This window comes from Fusarium oxysporum, chromosome 1 (assembly GCF_000149955.1).
Source record: "Fusarium oxysporum f. sp. lycopersici 4287 chromosome 1, whole genome shotgun sequence".
Taxonomy (NCBI): domain Eukaryota; kingdom Fungi; phylum Ascomycota; class Sordariomycetes; order Hypocreales; family Nectriaceae; genus Fusarium; species Fusarium oxysporum.
Window position 1 is genome coordinate 6,729,982 of NC_030986.1, and position 19,225 is coordinate 6,749,206.

At 48.1% G+C, this 19,225-nt stretch overlaps 10 protein-coding genes across 11 annotated transcripts; 8 read left to right on the forward strand and 2 right to left on the reverse strand.

Annotated features, from left to right (window-relative positions):
- Positions 1-277: 277 nt before the first annotated feature.
- On the forward strand, positions 278-2,433 carry FOXG_15152 (uncharacterized protein). Of its 2 annotated transcripts, XM_018395221.1 has the most exons (3): positions 278-454; positions 765-964; positions 1,017-2,433. In XM_018395221.1, the coding sequence occupies exons 2-3, from the start codon at positions 826-828 to the stop codon at positions 2,186-2,188; spliced, it is 1,311 nt and encodes a 436-aa protein (XP_018255727.1). In that variant the 5' UTR covers positions 278-454; positions 765-825; the 3' UTR covers positions 2,189-2,433. The 2 variants fall into 2 exon arrangements, with proteins under 2 accessions (XP_018255727.1, XP_018255726.1); XM_018395220.1 differs by having other exon boundaries at positions 278-964.
- Positions 2,434-2,473: 40 nt separating this feature from the next.
- FOXG_15153 (uncharacterized protein) lies at positions 2,474-4,392 on the forward strand. Its single transcript, XM_018395222.1, has one exon. It carries the CDS (start codon positions 2,495-2,497, stop codon positions 4,154-4,156), a length of 1,662 nt encoding a protein of 553 aa, XP_018255728.1. The 5' UTR covers positions 2,474-2,494; the 3' UTR covers positions 4,157-4,392.
- A 607-nt stretch (positions 4,393-4,999) lies between these two features.
- FOXG_22007 (uncharacterized protein) lies at positions 5,000-6,337 on the forward strand (the record flags this gene model as incomplete). Its single annotated transcript, XM_018402388.1, has 2 exons — positions 5,000-5,912; positions 6,045-6,337. 2 exons carry the CDS (start codon positions 5,000-5,002, stop codon positions 6,335-6,337), a joined length of 1,206 nt encoding a protein of 401 aa, XP_018255729.1.
- A 510-nt stretch (positions 6,338-6,847) lies between these two features.
- Positions 6,848-9,487, forward strand: FOXG_15154 (uncharacterized protein; the record flags this gene model as incomplete). Its single annotated transcript, XM_018395223.1, has 2 exons — positions 6,848-7,247; positions 9,354-9,487. The coding sequence occupies 2 exons, from the start codon at positions 6,848-6,850 to the stop codon at positions 9,485-9,487; spliced, it is 534 nt and encodes a 177-aa protein (XP_018255730.1).
- Positions 9,488-9,853: 366 nt separating this feature from the next.
- On the forward strand, positions 9,854-10,501 carry FOXG_15155 (uncharacterized protein; the record flags this gene model as incomplete). Its single annotated transcript, XM_018395224.1, has 1 exon — positions 9,854-10,501. The coding sequence occupies one exon, from the start codon at positions 9,854-9,856 to the stop codon at positions 10,280-10,282; it is 429 nt and encodes a 142-aa protein (XP_018255731.1). The 3' UTR covers positions 10,283-10,501.
- A 272-nt stretch (positions 10,502-10,773) lies between these two features.
- Positions 10,774-11,193, forward strand: FOXG_15156 (uncharacterized protein; the record flags this gene model as incomplete). Its single annotated transcript, XM_018395225.1, has 1 exon — positions 10,774-11,193. One exon carries the CDS (start codon positions 10,774-10,776, stop codon positions 11,191-11,193), a length of 420 nt encoding a protein of 139 aa, XP_018255732.1.
- Positions 11,194-13,106: 1,913 nt separating this feature from the next.
- Positions 13,107-15,247, forward strand: FOXG_15157 (uncharacterized protein; the record flags this gene model as incomplete). The annotated part of the gene is made up of 2 exons (XM_018395226.1): positions 13,107-13,269; positions 13,329-15,247. The coding sequence occupies 2 exons, from the start codon at positions 13,107-13,109 to the stop codon at positions 15,245-15,247; spliced, it is 2,082 nt and encodes a 693-aa protein (XP_018255733.1).
- A 1,255-nt stretch (positions 15,248-16,502) lies between these two features.
- On the reverse strand, positions 16,503-16,859 carry FOXG_22008 (bloom syndrome protein; the record flags this gene model as incomplete). Its single annotated transcript, XM_018402389.1, has 1 exon — positions 16,503-16,859. One exon carries the CDS (start codon positions 16,857-16,859, stop codon positions 16,503-16,505), a length of 357 nt encoding a protein of 118 aa, XP_018255734.1.
- Positions 16,860-16,951: 92 nt separating this feature from the next.
- FOXG_15158 (bloom syndrome protein) lies at positions 16,952-18,583 on the reverse strand (the record flags this gene model as incomplete). The annotated part of the gene is made up of 1 exon (XM_018395227.1): positions 16,952-18,583. The coding sequence occupies one exon, from the start codon at positions 18,581-18,583 to the stop codon at positions 16,952-16,954; it is 1,632 nt and encodes a 543-aa protein (XP_018255735.1).
- Positions 18,584-18,975: 392 nt separating this feature from the next.
- Positions 18,976-19,155, forward strand: FOXG_22009 (uncharacterized protein; the record flags this gene model as incomplete). Its single annotated transcript, XM_018402390.1, has 1 exon — positions 18,976-19,155. The coding sequence occupies one exon, from the start codon at positions 18,976-18,978 to the stop codon at positions 19,153-19,155; it is 180 nt and encodes a 59-aa protein (XP_018255736.1).
- Between the last annotated feature and the right edge of the window lie 70 nt (positions 19,156-19,225).

The following is a 19,225-nucleotide window of genomic DNA, read 5'->3' on the forward strand; positions in this document are numbered from 1 at the left end:
CGTTCTTTCACACCTCAACAGGGTACCAACCAGGGTCAACGGCTAAGGTAGCATGGGTAAAACTTCTCACGATATCCATTAAACGAGATCCACAGACAGTGACGGAATTACCCGCTCCAACGCGTTACGTTACATTAATCACGAGCAGCGATTATCGCTGTGGCATCGATCAGTGGGTATGGTCAGATCATGCCAGGGCCTCGGACAGTTTTGGCAACCTGTAGAGAACCTAGTGGGCCTCATGTCAGGTACTTCTGTCGAGTGACATGCTTTATGATGCCAAGTCGGCAACATCTTCCATCCATGATTTTAATGATTGAACTGCCATATTGGGATCAAGAGACCTACTAAGCCGCCTTTTTATTCTATGCCCCATGCATACTGGCTTGATTTCGTTTCAGGAACGAGTTTATTGAGACAGTTACTCAGTTCATGACGTTGCAATCTCATAAAGGTTGTTCATTCTTCTTCTGTGTCAATTAGCTGTTAGCCCCTATTTGCTTCAGTCCCTCCTTTGACGCTTTCTTGTCACTCTTTCATATTTTCTTACACTGCACGATGTGGGCCACCCGCAACCACTGCCATGGCCTCCTTGGTGGCCTCGCCATCCTCACCAAGTTGGTTGATGCTTCTGGTCTCGCAATGTTCCCCCAAGGTTCCCTTTCGAGCGCGGGACTATCGTCCGTCTGCGAGGCCACTCTCTACCAATCCATCAACTGCGCCGATGAGACTGCAGACCTGGCGGCTAATGGATATCTCGACAGTGATGATCCAGCCGTGACCAAGCTAGTGTGCCGCTCGACCTGTGGAAGTGCTATTGGACACATGCGCACAAAGGTTGCTTCAGCTTGCGGTACTGAAGAGATGGTCCCTGGCATGTCTTATGTCCACATGGTTGATAAGCTCTGGGGCAGTTGGAACCAGACTTGCTTCACCGACCCCAAGACAGGAGAGTTTTGTCATGGCAAGTGTGCTTCTAGCAAATATCCTTCTTTGCTCTATGCTAATTCTATTAGACGTCATTGCCGCGTTTCCAGAGGTCGACGATGTCTCTAAACTGTCAAAGTCTGACTTGTGTTCTTACTGTAACGTTGAGCAGTACAAGATCATGCAAGCTGACGCTTACAGTGGAGCTTACGATGAGTACGCGCAGTCTAACTATAAGTACGTTGCGAAGGCCTGTGACCTGAAGGTGGACAACTTCAACCCCACGGATAGTGCATTTAATGTTACGAACCCCGATGCCAGCAGCGAGGTTTGTGTGTCTGGTAAGACATACGGAGCCAAAGCTGGTGATAGCTGCGACTCAATCGCGCTATCTCAGGGAGTGTCAGCGGCGACCATGTATTACATCAACTCCAACATCTTCGATTGTACTAAGATCGCTGTTGGGACCAGCCTCTGCCTTCCGCTCACCTGCACCAAGATTTACCGGGTACAGAAGGGTGATACATGTCTCGACATCGCCTTGAACAACGGTATTATGAGCGACCAGCTTCTGTCATACAATTCGCAGCTCAACTGGAACTGCACCAATTTACACGATGCGGATCCCTACTGGGGTAGTACCTTGTGTGTTTCGACACCTGGGGGTATATATGCTGGGCAGCCACTTAATAACAACACTGCGAACACTGACCCTCAACGCATTGATCCCCCTGCTGGTGCGACCGTTGCCAATGGCACTACCTTGGAGTGTAGCCATTGGCTCACATACGATGGTGGCCTCAGCTGTACGCAGATTTGTCTTGCAAATGATGTTGCCATCAACCTGTTTACTGAGATCAACCCATCTCTGAACAAGACCACTTGTGACGAAGATTTGAAAGCCGGCAATGCTTACTGCGTTAAGCCTATTACTGGATGGGATCTACCTGCCTTTACTAAGACTGCTACCGGCCAAGCGACGGCCACCAAGTCTGCCTCCCCTTCAGGCACCAAATCCACTGCTGCTACTGCTTCGGCACCGCAGACTTCGACCAGCGAAAAGGTACCGAGCCCTACGCAACCTGGTATCGTCGATAGTTGCAACCAGTGGCATTACGTTGATAATGGCGACGGGTGCTATTCTATCGCTGAGACGTACCATATCAATTTAGCAGACTTTTACAAATGGAATTCCAAGGTTGGCAATGACTGTTCTGGTCTCTGGCTGCACTACTATGTCTGTGTTGGAGTTGCATCCTGATTTAGATGCAGTGCTTAAGGGCGTGGATCCGTTAGTGGGCGGCTGGGTGGACGGCTTTTGGCGGGGCGTGTAATTAGTTAGACATTACTCCGTACTGTGTGTGCGTGCTCCGTAATAATTTGAGCTTGAGGTGGGCTCTGCTCTGACTCTTCGCCGAATGGTCTAGTCTACTATACTTGATTGGCTGTCAATAATCCTGCTCAACTCCACTGATTCCAGGTACCAAATATGAACCTATACACCGTACTTAATAACTCCCAGCGAACACTTTTCTCTCTCCTTCAACGAACTCATTCATCCACAAACATGGTATCCTCCCTCCTCACTAAGGCCGTGTCGCCATATGGTAAATTTACGGAGAGACCCATCAACAGATTTAACTCATCTGGACCTCCTTTCGACGTGCCGGTGACCATAACTGATCGCGATGGTACTCTTATTCATGAACACGAAGGCATGGGCCTTCTTTACGCGATAATTATCAACAACGACGTTGAATTCCTCGAAAAATACTTTTCTATTGACCGTCGGGCTATTCCAAACCTATTCGAGCTTCCTGATGACGATGAGGCCATTTGTGACATCGGCGACTGGTTCTGCGCCGCAGCCGAAAGTGGCAGTCTTGGCACACTCCAAACACTTTTGAAATACGCCACAAAAGGCCTCGATACGACGAAACCGATCAGATTGATCAGAGCCAATTTCCATCTCTTGAATGTCGCCGCCCAATTCGGTCAAATTGAGATTGTGCAATGGCTCCTCGAGACCCAGCCAGTATACGCCAGCATTCACGATCGAGACCTCAGAGGCTTTACAGCGCTTGCGGCGACTGCGGATCTCTTTTCATTTGGATATTATCTTTCCCCAGCCTGGAATGAGATCTGTTATGCGAACAATGAGGCGATAATGAATCTACTGCTTGATCATGGTGCCTGCGCTTCTGATGTTGTCCACCCGACGAACGATAAGGGTCAAATGCGCCCTAGTGTTCTAACTTTGGCTGCGCAGTGGGCAAGTACCGATTTACTTGGGAGACTCATCGATGGAGGCGCCGATGTCCATTACAAGGTAGCAATAGGCTCCTGGGACCTGGGCTTTGGGTCTCAACGTGATTTACCCGTCAAGGTGGAGGTCACTGCACTGTTTCTTGCATCCTTTCGTGCAAATCCCAGCGGCGTCAAGACTTTGGTTGATCGCAGAAATGATGGAGTTAGTATCTCAGACATGGTGTGCTCTCCAGACTGCGTTGGAAGCCTCCCTCTTCACTGGGCGGCTCGAAACCAATTACCAGATGCGCCTAGTGCCATCCCAGCATCGATACTCCATGAGAGAGCTGGAAATATCACCCGCACCATTGAACAGCTCTTAGATTTCGCTCCCACTACGGTCAACACCCAAGACAACGACGGAAATACAGCATTGCATTACGCCACCCAATACTTCGGCAAGAATGGCAAGATGTATACACCTGTCTTCGAACTCCTATGCGGCCGGGGCGCGGATGCAACCCTTCGCAATTACAAGGGCGAGACGCCTCTGCATACTTTATTCCAGAGCTATAACGACGACGCACCTATTGATCCAGTCACTGTATCGCTTTTGCTCGCCCACGGCGCCAAAACTACAGACGTTGATGATGCTGGAAACACGCCACTGCATGCTGCGTGCTCTAGCGTAAAGTTTGGTAGCGATACTATCTCACTCTTGCTCCAGCATGGGGCTGACCCTGCTCTGCGAAACTCCAAGCAAGACACACCTATCCATAGGATTGCTTATTTTTGTTGCCCTCAAGACAAGTCACGCAGCGAAGCGGCTGAGCTTATGAGAGCACAAGATGATATACTAAATACAATGGTGAAAGCTGGAGGCGCGCAACTGATGGACCTCCAAAATGCAGCTGGGAAGTCAGCTCGACAGATATATGAAGATTCCAGGGCGGAGTGGCTTGAGGGTCCTCGTGGGGAATAGAAGTTGGGGTCGTGGAGCTGCTGGGAGGATCACTTCACTCGTCTCGAACTCAAAGCAGTTCCAACGAAACGCGGGCACCGGGAAAAGGTGTCAAGTGCAATAGCGCATCAGCCCAAGAGACCAAGAAAAGTGAGTCAGTAGAATATAGAATACACAGCTAAGTTCTAAGAATCCAATGTCTCATCCGTCAACATACCGCGACGTCTTGTTCCCTTCCATCCATCTAGACCCCAACACATACATAATACTTTGCCCATAGCCCAGTGCATTTGGCACCAATCGCCGGATTCCACTTGACCAATTGTGCCATGGTGATCTATCAACCATTCAGCTACGACTTTGCATGCTAGGTCGTAGAAAATGCCATAGAAAAAAAAACCACGCTATTGAACTATGGGGGGCAAGGTCGTAGAAAAAAGTGAGAGGGCAAGGTCGAAGACATTATAGTAAGTAAAATACATAAAAGTAGTATATATAGAAAGATAATAATAAAGTAAGTATTTTCCTACTCTAGTATTCTAGTCAGTAACGGGGCCCGTTACCAGTTTTAGGCCAATCAAAAATATTGAATTCGACATGGGCTCCTCAAACTCGTAACGGGCCCCGTTACTGTCCAGGTCGTGTTTACAAAAACGCGGAACGGGGCCCGTTTCATAACATGGTGATCCGTGCCATCCTTGCTGAGTTCATTGCTCGTAGGCAAGAGCCAATCATAGGTAACTAAAATAATTAGTTGGCTTCATGTCTGATCTCTACTCGACTGTCGCGTCTTGTACTTGTATTCAATGGTTTAACGATTGGATTTGTAGCATTTCTCTTCTCCGAATATTTCAACTTCTTAGTATGTCTACTCAAGGACCTTCAAAAATACGCCTTCGTCAACAAAACATCACGCCAAGTCAAGTTCAGGCGCTCAGGGGACTAGAACTTCACTACGATATTTCATATCAAGCTATTATCTGCATAACCTGTGGTTTCGCCTTGAAGACAGATGATGATCGCGTCGGACGCCACCTTAAAGAGAAACATGGAATACCTAAAAAGCGTAGGGGGAAACTCAATACTCTTGTCAACTCCCTGCATCTTCCTGACCCGGATGAGCTGCCGAAGCGACCAGATAGATCTGTACAGCATCCATTCCTAGCCCTTCAGACTGGAGCAGAGTGTAAGCACTGTGTTTTGCGGTCCACAAGCCATGACATACTGTCACGCCATCTGAAGAAAGTACATACCCAAGAGATCAATGGCCGAGGTACCAAGGGGAAGCGATGGCTACGTGATCATATATGGGATAATCTTACTTTCCAGAGTTGGAAGGCCAACGACATTCAAAGTTCCTGGATCGTCGTGATAAAAGATGATCAGCAATCACTGCAAAAGGGTCCCGATCGATTCTTGCAAGCGGTTCCAGACACTATAAAGGAATTTGCCGAGAAATTGGTCTCGGAGGAGCACGGCCGCTTAGATGAGCAGCCATGCACATCAAATTTCGATGGGACTCTGGGAAAGAAAGAGCTACTCACTAATTGTATGCGACGCACTCGTTGGGATGAAACCTTGAGTCAGGCACGACGCGACATGCTTGTAACACTGTCGGAGGTGCCTTTAACGACCGGTCAGCCGTTCTGGATAGGCGTTCACGGAGGGGAACGAATCTGCAGCCCGGTAAAGCATGAGCGTAAACTTGCCTTGATCGTGCAGGCACTGGACCGTCTCTTCGACCGTTGTGCAGATACAGTGCTGCATACCGACGTCAGTATGCGAAGATGGCTGCGAGGCAGATTTCCTGATCGCCATTATAAGGCGCCCTTCGAACTTGTTATGTGATCCGCCTCTGAAACACAACACCGGAAGGAGTTCAAGCGCTGTTTATGCTTCTATCTTCTAGTTCTACAATTACCAAATTCCATTGTTCCTTACGTAATTGGTCGGGGCTTATCTGTGCCCCAACGCGAAATGCTGGAGCAGCTCTGGTCCGATCGTATATGGGAGGATCAACCCCCCACAAGCCTGGTCTATATAGAAGAGTATGGTGAAGACGAAATAGAGGAAGAAGGGGAGGAAGAAGATAATAGCGAAAATGAAGGTGGGAGCGATTATGAGGATAGTAGTAATATAAAGGATGCTGAAGATAAGATCTACGCCTGGCCTGAGCAGGAATCTAGCTGCTTTGATGAGTAGTTAGCGATAGAGGGCTAGTCTTCTGCCCTTTTTACGCATGAAGGTCAGGGAGCAGATGATCCCTGTGGCGATGTCGTACTCGAACTCTGTTACAGTATGGCTATCGAGGAATTTGAAGATGGAATAGCGAGTTCTTCTTTACTTGTATATTTTAGTGCTGTATGGGGACTATTAAGACCGGTGGGTGACGAATATCTCCGCCCTCACCAGTTCACGCCCGTACTGTCGAGACTGATATACTGCACACGGCTGATCTTCTTCGAAATGACTCTACCACGTTTTCCTCATACGTATACGGGAATCCCAGCTAGGCCCTCCTATGGGCATCTCAGAAAATTGATGCTTGCCCGCACAGAAAAGATGTGTGATGGTACTACGTCCCCCCTTGGCGAATTTCTCAGCCTTCTGTCGTACGGCCGTGCGTTGAGTCGAAGCGAAGGACCATTCTATCACTTTCAATGGAGTGAAAACAACCAAATTTTATCTTGGGATGGATGCTTACACTTGTCTATGGCGAGTTTCCGTGGCCTTGCTCGCGTAGCTCTGAGGCAGGCTACCATCCAGTGCCAGAGGCTGATGTATGACTGGGGGCCGGCCGACCCTGATTTGAACAGCCTTCGAGATCGGCTATCGACAGCGAAATCTGGCTATTCTTTTGTGGCCGATCCAGCCAATGGGCTGAACGATGCATATCTAGAGCTCTTCATGAGAGTATGTACCTCTTCGATTGATGGTATGCTTAAGTTGCGAGGTCAAGGCCAAAGTCTCAGGGGGGCACAAGCATATCCCGATGCCCATGATGCCTCTTTGAAGACTATCATGGTTCTTTGCTATCTGGATAGTGGACAGGCAGCCAGAATTTCCGAGCTTCTGACTATAGAAAACTGCAATACAGAATCGCGGCTACGAGGTATAGGGATATACAGGATGAGTTTGTTCTCAATCGCCTGGCACTAAAAAGCATGTCTTACAACGAACAATGAGTTCCAAGTAGCACGGTTCTTTTCTCTGCCAGTCGCCTATCTACTGTATCGCTATCTTGTGTATATTTGGCCTGTTGCCTATACCATCTTGCGTAAATATTTCCATCATGAATCTATAAACACTCTATTATTTTCCCCTATCTTAAGATACTTGAGAGATAGCTTATAGTCGATAAAAACTTTTAGCGAAGAACTCAAGCGGATAAGTAGGACAGTATCTGGCATTCCCTGCAAGATTAGAGTCCAGTTATATTGGCAACTCTCTATTGCTATTACAGAAAAGCTCGTCTGTGGGGCTGCATCTAGGTTCAATAGATTCGATGATACTATAAATGCAGCTAGTGAAGATGCTGCTTTTGCGTGGCAGAGCGGTCATAGCCTGACGTAGAGGTATGCTATATATGGGCTCAATGGCACTTTCCCGGATCGATTATAACTAGCGTTTTTGCAAATATATGTGAGGGTCTTAACCGATTGGCATAGGGTTCTGAGCATAGAAGATAGAGAGGAGCCTGATAGCGCCAACGCCACTGATAATACCCACCAAATTAGATAGAGTAAGGAAGTGATTCTATTAAAGAGGCTATATAATAAGATATCATTATATATACTATCAACCAAACTACCTGAGAAATGCCAGTGTTAATAGCTTGAATAGCTAGAGGGGCGTATTAGGAGACCAGGATGTTATACTAATATCTTGGAGAAAACCACCTTATGCGGCCTAATCGCATCACATACGCTCAAAAAATGCGCAGAGTCTCCCATAGACCGACCAGTTTTAACTGCTGGGCCATTCATCTATCTAGAGCAGCTTAGCTTGGTGGTATGTAGTATTTATAAGTATGCAGTGCTGGCCAATAGAATCCGGAATCATCTCTTGCATTGAAGATATCAGTATAGTCTTTCGGCAAGCAAGAAAAAGGAAATTATCTTCACAGTCAGCAGTATTACTAGGATAGTTAAACAAGAAGATAACCTGCTGAACTTTCAGTTCTCACCGCCAGAAACCAAGCCCCTTCCTTTTATTGAAGCGCCAAAATATGACAGCCTCGGTGTAATGACTGTGGCTATATTACGCAATAAACAGGAAATATGCAAAAACATTATCGGCAAAAACATGGATAGCAAAACGATTAGACTAAGGGAGGTGATGTTAGGCGAAAAGCTGAAGTACCTCGAGACTTACCATGGACATCAGGGGTGACCTGCCAGCGTCTCTTTGATCATGGCAGAGCCAGTTAATTGGTTCAAAGTAGGGAGGGAAACGGTCATTTGATAGATTAGATTATCGATTTGGTGTTTAGTGATTACGGGACTAGATTATCAAGAAAGGGATAAGCAACCCTGACAATTATTGTTTGCGTCGACAGCCTACTCTTCTATTCTTAATTGTCGTGTACCCCCTGTTTATATTACGTATGCGCCTATCTCCCACCTACTTCCATGCATCGATTTCCTATAGCGACTACAATCGCTACTCTACGCGTTACCAACGCGTCTGAACGCGTGCTACATAAAGGCCTCACGCTGTCAAAACCAGCGATCAGGGCATGCTAGTTGGTCAACCTGATTGCAACAAGCAACATTGAGTGCGCTACTTTTATGCTGGAGCCCCTGCAGGTTGGGCTTCAAGCCTTGTATTCGGCCGTTAAATACAGAGGCTATGCTGTTGGCATGGACGCCTATCGCCAATCAGCGTGGAAGATGCTCAGCCAATTGAAGAGAGGCGTCTAATTTATGTTGGAAAACTGGGAATCCCCCTTATCTTCAGGATTCAGACTGTTAGTCTGAAAGTCCTAGATTTAAAGTTCAAAGTCCTAGACGAAATCGTCTAGAGATATAAACCTGAGAAGAACTCTCATCTCAATAATAACAAAAAAAAAAACCAAGTTTTATAAAAATATATTTTCACCCAGCACTACTGCGCAATATAAACAACAAAGGGTGGAAATGCAAAGACTGAATGGGTGAAAACTCTGTTTCGTAAGTTGACCTGTCCAGTTGAGTGAAATGATGCTGACTTTTCATAGAGGAGGAGCCTGTGCCTTTTGAGGAGGGCTTCAAGAGATCTGATGACGTGATCAATGCTGCTGGTATTTTGGGTCTTGTAGCCAAGTTGGCTGTTGCCAGTATCTGGGATTCGGCAATGGTTGTTCATCGATAGCATATCACGAAGTATGTCAGCTGCCTCTGGCATGTCCCTCTCCTTTGTATAACATGAAATGTCGCGATGGAAAGAAGTTAGCTTCGGCTTTGGCTTGTGATAGGCATATTGATGAGAGTACTCGATTTAATGATAACCCCTTATTGACGATGGCTTGTTCAATCAGAGTGATCAGAAAACGCCATGACGGTCGACTATGCAATTGGCGAGTTCTATTTTCATGTAAGCCCTAGCAAGGATCCTGTACAACGAACCTGCATAAGGTCAACGACGGTGAAATCTGTCATGTTCAAATTCGGCAGTTAACTACGAAAAGCCATATACTCTACCATACTTTACCAGCCAACCTCAATCAACTGCGCCGCCATGTTTAGCTCCATTACCGCTATAACAATCTTCATTTTTGGCCTCAGCGCCTTCAACCACGGTGTCAGCAATCTCATCTCCCCACGCAAGGCTCTCGCTGCAAAGCAACTACCGGAGTCAGCCCTCCCCGCACTCAATGGCTTCTCGGTCGCTATCATCGGAATTGGCATTTACTACATGCTAGCTGCCTACCAGGAGAACCGCGGCTTCTTTGCGCTCACACTGACGCGGTTCATTACAGCAAGAATCTTTTGGCTACAAGGTCCTCCTTGGAGGGTGATTGCTAAGTGGGAGGCATTTTCGGCTGTGCTCACAGCTGCTGCGCTTTTTTACGAGAGCTATTGGGGGAGGTTTGGAGGATGGGGTTATGGAGAACCTATGATATATGAAGATTCTGCATATGGATATGGAGAATATGTGCTTGTGTAATTTGGTTGTGCTTTTTAGTAGCAAGGCATCTAACAATTGAGTCAACTTTGGCTGCCTGATGGATTATCCCAGGAGAAGAAAAGTTTAGTCCTTAGTTTCGATACAGCCAAAGAGCTTCTTCTACGCATAAAACGACGATGAGTATGTCCAATGGCGGAAAAAAGTATTTTGCTACTGTTTGACATTAAATCCAGGGAGGAATCAGCACTTAGGTTTTCCAGACCACAACGCAAATTCCTAGTCTTATATAGCTCGATTAGGTATCTGTATGTCTAATTAAGATGTAAATACATTTTTCCTGTCTTACGTCTATGATGCTGTTGCATTACGGGGGTTGAACTTAACGACCTCGAAGGCCGTTGAGAACAGAATGCGGTTGAGCGTTACATTTCCCTATTTCGGACTAGTACGCCTCTAGGGTAAGCGTTACATTTTTCTAATCAGGTTAGCCCAATTTCATTGGCCAAAAAAGTCAATAACGCAAAACAACAATGAAATTCCGATTCGTGGACGAAGATGACCCCGCTACGCTACATCGACGTCGCCTACAAGCACAACATACCCAGAGATGCCGGCAGCGGCAAATGGCGGGACAACATGTCGAGACCACAAATCATCAGGCCGAGTCGTCTCAGACAGTCGAGTCTGCCGCGGAGAATGTGCAGACGTGGCCAGAAAACAGTTCATTGGCCGACACTGGGGAGACTGGACCTGACGCAATTCTTTTCGGGGAACTTTCTATCGCCCCTAGTCAGGAAGATGAAGATTTGGGCACAATCGATATCGGACCAGCCTATTACGACAAGGAGCCAGTCGACGCCCGTAGTGCTGGAGGGCGCGAGAACCAGACAGAGTCTGGAAGTCCAGATGCTGTTACCCAAGTCAAATTCGATTGCAATGGAGAACTTTGAATTCGATCCAGGAATCCAGCTTCTCCTCTGTTATCAAAGCCTCACTTGGTATCGCTCCTCTTTATCCCACCTACGAGGTAGTGACAAACAGTGTAGCCAAGGAAGAGTCAAAGAAGGAGCTATTCCAATGCGATAGGCCTTTTTCCATTAATCAGTATGGATACTCATATATGGACGTTTTGCAATTGGTTACCAAGCCCCCGTAGTTACGTCCTTTTTGTGATTCCACTCAGCAGTATGTTGTACCTATTTCGCACCTTTTTATTGGTCTAGGTCCTTTCAGTTGATGGCTGCGGAGGCTTATGCCAGCGAAAGGGATAGTTGACTCTAGTTTTCCGTTTTCAAGCTGCATGCTTGGCTAATTGTTGCTGTCAAACCACATGCTGTAGGGTATCGTGGTTTTCCCTTGATATGCTTGTTCTAGACCTTCAGCCATGCTTTTTAGTGTAGATATGAACTAAAACGTCGGTTAGGACTGGTTAGATTGCTTGAAAAGGTGGAGCTACGTGGCTTTGGGCGACAGAGAAGTGATTCAATTTGGTGGGTGGGTCAGTTACGATAGAATGTTACCCTATTACCGGTGGATTTGCTCCGACGTACATAACGAGGGACCCTAGTACCACATCTATGGCGGTCTAGAACCTCACCATCCTATCAGAACGCCTCAATATTCACTGTGAACATCCCAGCAATGTCCAACTGCCCGTGAAATTTCTAGTTGTCCCTCGCTACCGCTGCTGACGCTTATTAATAGTAATTATTCCCTAATATTTCTTTTGGATTCATGCTCCCGTAAAGTGGATAGCTCCACTCCACGGACCCTGGCTCTTGGATCACCGTCGGCTTTAACTCCACAATCCCCATCAATCGATGTCTCGGCACCACCCAGTCTCTGCTTCTGGCGACGATCGGCATCTCTCCTGGTCCTCACATCTTTTCCGTGCTCATGCGTTTTGCAAAGCACCGCGCACGATACTCCAATCAAATCGTCACGGCCGTTGTTACAATTAATTGCCCCCATACGACTATTCATGTCGAACGCCTAGTTACATGAACGCTTCAGCTGTTTATCATAGCAGTCTCGGCGACCTTCGTCTGGGGCGGACCATTGGCTTTGCATATTGCAAAAAGATATTCTAGGCGACGCTATTTCCCATCCCTTTTTGAAGTCGTTGACTGCTAAATTAGTCGAGTCCTTGAGCACTCACCGCCGTTAAATAGATCTCTTGCTAGATCATCCTTCTGCGACTCGAGCCCTCTATTTCCATCGCTGGGACGCTAGGCTTGGATGATATACTGAATGTCTATTACCTTTTCAGTAACCGGACCTTCATCAAGAGACAGCAAATTCATCCCGTGACCTTTTTTGCCGGGTATTTCCGGATATTTCATCAGCCTAACCGCAGAAGACTCTATATTAATGATGATCGCCTTAACGAAACGGTTTGCATAATCCGGAAATCTATCTTTAACTCGCTATTGTTGGCTGTAGCTTCATTGTGTTCTGGTAAGCATCTCCAAAACTACCGGCGCTCTCCTCCAAAGTTAGCATAACACATTGCAGCACTTCCATCTCCTTATACACCGTTAACGGTCTTAATCAACCGAGCAACGACCAGCCACTACCTAATCATGACACTCTTTGCGATCCTTTTGCGGCGGCTCGGTTCTTGCCCTCACGTGATTTTATCTATGACTGCTTCTTGGTTGCTATTCCGAATCCCGCCTAATTGCTCTATAGGACACTTTGTTTGTTGCTAGACGTCTCCCGACCGTATTGCATGGTTGCCGAACTGTGGAGACCTTACTATAATGTAGCTTGACAATAGGAATTCTCGGAATTTTTGAGACATCGACAATTAAGCAGTCCTATTAGGGTTGTGCTCCACGTCCCATATGCTTACGGGGCTAAGATGCCTTCAAATCAAAGCAGTTCACGTAGAACCCCGCCACCACCAACGGATCATTTTCCCCATCTCAATTCCCTCAGCGGCAGTCATGAGATGGGGCCAAGCGAACCACCAGAGCGGCATAACGACTCAAGCCTCAACGCGACCGCCAACAATGCCATAGACGGTATGCACTACTTCTAGCGGACTTCCAGTAGTTTAGAAGAAACTGATGCAAAGCTATAGTTGAAGTACCCTTCTCCTGGAAAGAATCTAGTTTATGGAATGTAGAGAATGCATGCATGCATCCTCAATACCAGGTCGCCCCTCGTATGGCCACCACAGCGCACAGTAGTAGCGTTGGTGGCCATCGCAGGGTCATTGATGACCTAACGCTGGAGATTCAGCAGCTTAGGAAGGAACTCAAGCGCTATAAGCAATCGGATCCCGCCACGCTCCAGAAAGACAAGCTGTTTGAGATCAAGGTTCATGGGCTGCCCCAAAAGAAAAAGAGAGAGCTTGAAGCCATACTGAGAGACCTTGCCTCTGATCTCGATGGGTCTCCAGAGGTGTCATCATCGCAAAAGAGGAAAAAGATATCCCCCAACAACCGCGATCACATATGCTCCAAATCCAGAATTCAGCGTAAACATGCTCCTTCCTCTCTAGGCTCTAGGCTCCGGCCAGCTGACTCTGCTTATGCCTCCATGTCGGCTGGTGCTGAGTCTTTAAGCATACCTTTTAACCTCCCAGTCTTAACTTCAACTCAATCATCAAAAGGCAAGGCCGAGGATCATCTACGAGATGTTCCCGACGGCCTGTACCCACAACACGTAGTCATGACAGACAAGGAGCGGAAGAGTCTCGTTGTTCGTCGTCTCGAACAGCTCTTCACAGGCAGAAGTAACGGTGCCGATTTCTCGAAGATGTCGCCTATGCGACCGGGTGGCAGCTTCATCATGGCGCGAGCTGTGGCAGATGCACAGGTGGCGGACCCCTCATCCACCCATGAACCACTCACTTATGGAAATGAGCCTATCCGAGAAGCCAGAATCCTCCCTCTACAACAACGATCTCGCACTTGGAGAAACAACTGTCATTCAAGTGACTATAAGTCGGCCTTTGATCCTAATAAGGACAACATGGAGACTGAGTGCGATGATAGTGGCTTGGCCTCTGCTGGCGAGCCGTCCTCCCCAGCCTTGTCTCTGTCAAAACAGCGACCCACGCGGACGTGTGATCTGGATCCCGATTGTGCTCAGATTCCGTCTGAGAATCTGAACTACATCCGACATTTGGACCTACTGCCGCCCGAGTTATTGTCTAGACAGCAGAGTAGTCAGGACACCCACCTAGAGGCTACAGGCTGGGTGTCCTTGAACCTGCTTTATAACTTGGCCAAGCTCCACTTGATCAATGTAACACCAGACTTCATTCGCTCCGCCATATCTGAAATAAGCAGCAGATTTCAGTTATCCCCTGACGGGCATAGAGTTCGATGGCGAGGCGGATCCAAAGATACCAAATTCAGTAGCTACAGCTCTGTCTTCGACAGGTCAGAAACTCCTTCTGTCGGCAATGTTGATTATTCGGAAAAGAAACGCGAGCGCCAGAAAACTAGCCATTTCACTAGCAATGAATCCCAATTCGGCGGCTTAAGTAAGGGCATGCCTGCATTTGATCCGCAGCTTTGCGCTCGGGTTGAAAGTTTCCGCTACAAGCCACTATTTGCTCAGCAGAGTTCGTCAGATGGGCAAACTTCATGCGATGCGTCAGTTTGCTCTTCTATCGTTGTGGATGACGAAAATCCTGTCGAGTCGGCCTTGGGCTTGAACTACTCCGGAGGATCAGCTAGTAGATCGCAACGCCACGAAGGTGCTATCACATACTATAGCAGTGCACCTTTCTGCACTGATTTATCGGGCGATCCTGTTGCTCTATCACCAACTACTCGCACGCCCTCAAGCGCCCAAATTAGAAAGGATTCTGGGCAACCATCAGACTTTGGACCGTCTCCTCGACGAACAATATCCATGTCCTTCATCAATTACGAACCGTTGAAGGATCGATGCCAAGGCATGCGTCAGCAGACTTCAGTCATGGGCGGAGATAATAATGAAGTTCAGGATCTGATGAACGATGACAGAGCCAGCCTCCGATTCTGACTCTTGCTCGCTTGAAGAGACAAATTCCACCCCGACAGGCGTATAACGAGTCGCCCCTTCAGGTATGGCTTCTCCAACAGCCAAAGTCTCTCCAAGTGTCATAAAACGCCTGCTAGGATTCGGTACCGCCTTCCTCTTCTTCCCTCTCTTCAGCCGAGCCAATTCTTCCTCTAGGCTGGCAATCCCTCAGAGTATGCGCCGCTACTGTCTGTTGTTGAGCTTCAAAGCCCTTGGCTATCACGTTGTACCGTCTCCGCGTCTTTGGTATTTTGTTCAACCCAAGATCACGAATTTGACGGCTCGTCTGTGGAGTATCGTCCGAGCCAAGATACGGCCTAGGTTCAGGAGTCACTCTTGGGCCTCTGTTTGGCCTGTCCTGTTGGATTTCAGGGTGTCGCAGCGCTTTGGAACGCGAAATCGGCCAGTTGCCAGAGACTCTCCAGCCTAAGAGGATATTTTTCTTGGTCATTCCAACTCGGTGAGCCTTGGCGTAGGCCCTGATGAAATTGACCTTGTCCATAGGAGCGGAATCAGTCAACGAGACGAACCTTTCCAACTCTCGTCGATATGCAGCCTTCAACGCGTTGAATACTCCATTGTCCAGTGGTTGGAGCCCATGAGAACAGTGTGCTGGTAGATAACAGCAATAAACGTTGTTCAAAAAGCACGTGGCCATCCATTCATCCTTCTATCACTCAGCACTGATCTTGAGATGGGAAAAATGAAGGACATACTGTTGCATGGCTTCCGTGACCATCTAAGATGATCAGTCTAGCGTCTGACTCGTCAGCAGGTGTTGTCTGGGGCAGATAAACTCTTTCAAGCCATTCAATGCCTATGTGGTCATCAGTCCACCCGTTGGGCGAAGTTATGTAATACCAGTCTGCTATCTGCTTGAACTCCTCAAGAAACCATTGTTTCTTGTAGTTCTTTCCCCTTGAAGATTATGCCAGGAACTAAAGGCGCGGCAGTCAGCAGTGACAGCTGCAATGACTTACTCTGCTACCTTTGCTTCCTGGACGAAACCGTCGACAATATCCCGGTGTATTTCGTTCAAGTCCTCCAACTCGGCGCTGATGGATATTGGAAGCCCAGGTGATCGCCAGGGCGACTTCAGTGGTTGGTGGTCAGGCAGTTCTTCAAAGGCCTCTTCATCTTCGTTATCATTTACCATGAACCCATCATTCGCATAGCCGTTCAAAGTCATGGCGCCATTCTCATCGTCGCTTTTCACAGTACGAGATTTCTTTCTCCGTCATCCAACTGGTAAAGGCACGTATGGCGACGGCATGGCGGTCACATCCTGATCCTTCGGCTTCTTGCTGGCTTGCTTCGACGGGGACTTGGAAGGCTTGTTAGTCGCGCTCTCTTCCGGCACCTGAATCGATAACATGAGCTTCCGTCTCCCCGAGAGAAACAGGCGGCATGTCGATCCGAGTTTCAGATACTGGATAGCCATGCCATGATGTCCGACTTGGTTGTTCTCATGAAATGCCTTCTCGGCTAACAGCTTGTCTAGTACTCGAGCCAGCTCATGCTTCTTAAGGCTCTTTGCCATTCCGTACCAGTCATCTGAGTGACGTGCCTCATAGGGGGGATACTTCCTCCCCATGAGGATGTCGGCGCATTGCACCGCTGTAATTCGCCTCTGCGCCTGAACAACCCGGATGGCCCGCTATGGCATACTCAGAAAACTCTCGCTGCTCAAAGATCAAACCAGCTTTGCAATTGTCGCAAGTCTTGCGGCACTGCCGCTGCAGTAAAGTCCTCGCCAGAATAGCGAAGTATTTCAACCCGTCGGCAATCAGACTTGTTGTCACAAAATGCCGTGACACGGTTGAGCATAGACATCTGGCGCTCCTTTTGCTCATTGTTGCCCTCACCATCAGCGATCAACTTCTTCAGGATCCTTATATCCTGCTTGCCATAGAAAAGAATGCAGTCGGAGGGATCCCCGTCTCTGCCTGCGCGACCCGTCTCCTGATAGTATCCTTCCAAGGTTTTTGGAAGTCCGTGGTGTATGACAAACCTCACGTCTGGCTTGTCGATGCCCATGCCGAACGCAATTGTTGCAACGACAATCTTGACCTGGCCCTGCTGCCAGGAAGTTTGTACCTCAACCGTCTCCTGGGGATCGATGCCTGCGTGATAGTGCCTGGCGGTGATTCCTTGGTCTGAAAGACTCTCCGCAACCCTTTCTGCGTTCCTCCGTGAGACCGTGTAGACAATCCCACTCTGATTCGCATATTTGGACTTGATCAGCGACGCGATCTCGTCCATACACTTGGCATTAGTTGTCTTTCCGCGAACCTCGTAGTGTAAATTTGGACGATTGAAGCTTTGTGAGAACGTTTGACAGTTGTCCATTCCGAGATTGTGCCTGACGTCGACGATGACGTTCTGTGTCGCGGTGGCTGTGAGAGCCATGACCGGCACTCCAGGATATCTCTGGCGGACTTCGCCCAAAGCTTTGTAGTCTGGCCGGAAATCATGGCCCCATTGACTGATGCAGTGAGCCTCATAAATGACGATGCGTGCAAGTTTACCTGTGTGATGCAGGGTTCGCATCCCATTGTTGAAGGTAGTGTTCTTGCTCGCCATCTCGGGGGTAACATACAGGAGCTCAATGTAGTCCTCTGGGCTTCTCTCCTCGAAAGCAGTCATAACCTGTCTCTTATATTCGGCAGAGTATTCGCCATTGAAAGCGACAGCCTGAATACCTAGAGCTTTCATGTGGTCAACTTGATCTTGCATCAAACTGAGCAAGGGCGACACCACAATGGTGATACCCTGAGTCTTACCAGTTTTAATAACGGCCGGTAATTGATAGCATAAAGACTTGCCGCCACCCGTTGGCATAAGGACGAAGGCATCTTTACCTCCCAACGTTGCATTGATAGCCTCAAGCTGATTATGGCGGAATCCTTTCATTCTGAACCGGTATTTGAGCATCCTTTGAACTTCAGCTGACCACGGATGCTTCATCAGCGCGGCAGGGATTGACTCTGGCGCTACTGACGTCAATAGCTTCTTTGACGAGGTTCGAGGCTTTTCAACAGCTCCAGCATTACCAGTTGTCTCCGAGACGACTTCTCTAAAGTCTTGCGAAATGGGAACGTGGGACTGATGGGTCTCATAATCCTGTGCAAAAGCAAGCATCTCCTCATCCTCGCTGAAGTCACTGAATTCATCGCCAGGGCGACGATGTGTCGCTTGAGGCGGACTTCCACTGCCTGGTACCAAGTTTCTCGCAGCTTTGAGCACAGGCTGGAGCTGGAATTCATCCAGATCAGAGAAGCCGTCGTCACCGACACCAAATTCTGCATCCACAGGCATGGGATCCACCATTGATGGTCTTGTCGCCGGTCTTGACTGATAAGGTGCATTTGAGGGTTTTGCAGTGACTTTCGGGAAAAGAGGAGCCCCAACAGCGTTGTTTTCCTGGAGATAGCACTCGTCTTTTGCGAGGCCTCAATCCTTGATGTTGCTGGGTACTGCAGGTTCTGAGAAGCATTGGGCAGCTGAGTCTCATGAACGACTCGCGTACCCATCTCACTGGCTAGTGTGGCAACATTCGACATCATAGACATGTCGGCACTTTTTTGAAACATTGGTCGAGTGCCCTCCACAATGACTGATACAGGAGGGCGACCATGCGTTGGTTTCTGGACAGTCCCAAGGAAGCCAGCTACATCTAGCCCAGTGCCATCGATTGTTTTGAGTAGGACATGTTCCACCGCTTGGATTTCATCGATGAGGTCATCAAGTCGAACTTCGTCCTCATCCGTATCAAGGCCTTGGGTGTAGGCTTGAGTAATGACTTGAGTAAGCTCTCCGGGTTTCCTACAAAGTGTCCTATACTCATCCGTTGGGGCAGTGAGTTGTTTGAAGGCCTTCTGTTGTCGTAACAATCGCTCTTTTTCTGACTTAACCTCACTTCGCTTCTCCTTCGGCAAGCGCTCGTTAATCGCTCTTAGG

Bases quoted from the DNA above. Each gene is read 5' to 3' on its own strand.
- FOXG_15152 (XM_018395220.1), top strand. From the start codon at position 559: ATGTGGGCCACCCGCAACCACTGCCATGGCCTCCTTGGTGGCCTCGCC. The intron at 965-1,016 runs GCAAGTGTGCTT...TAATTCTATTAG, and splicing joins GACAGGAGAGTTTTGTCATG to ACGTCATTGCCGCGTTTCCA.
- FOXG_15153 (XM_018395222.1), top strand. From the start codon at position 2,495: ATGGTATCCTCCCTCCTCACTAAGGCCGTGTCGCCATATGGTAAATTT.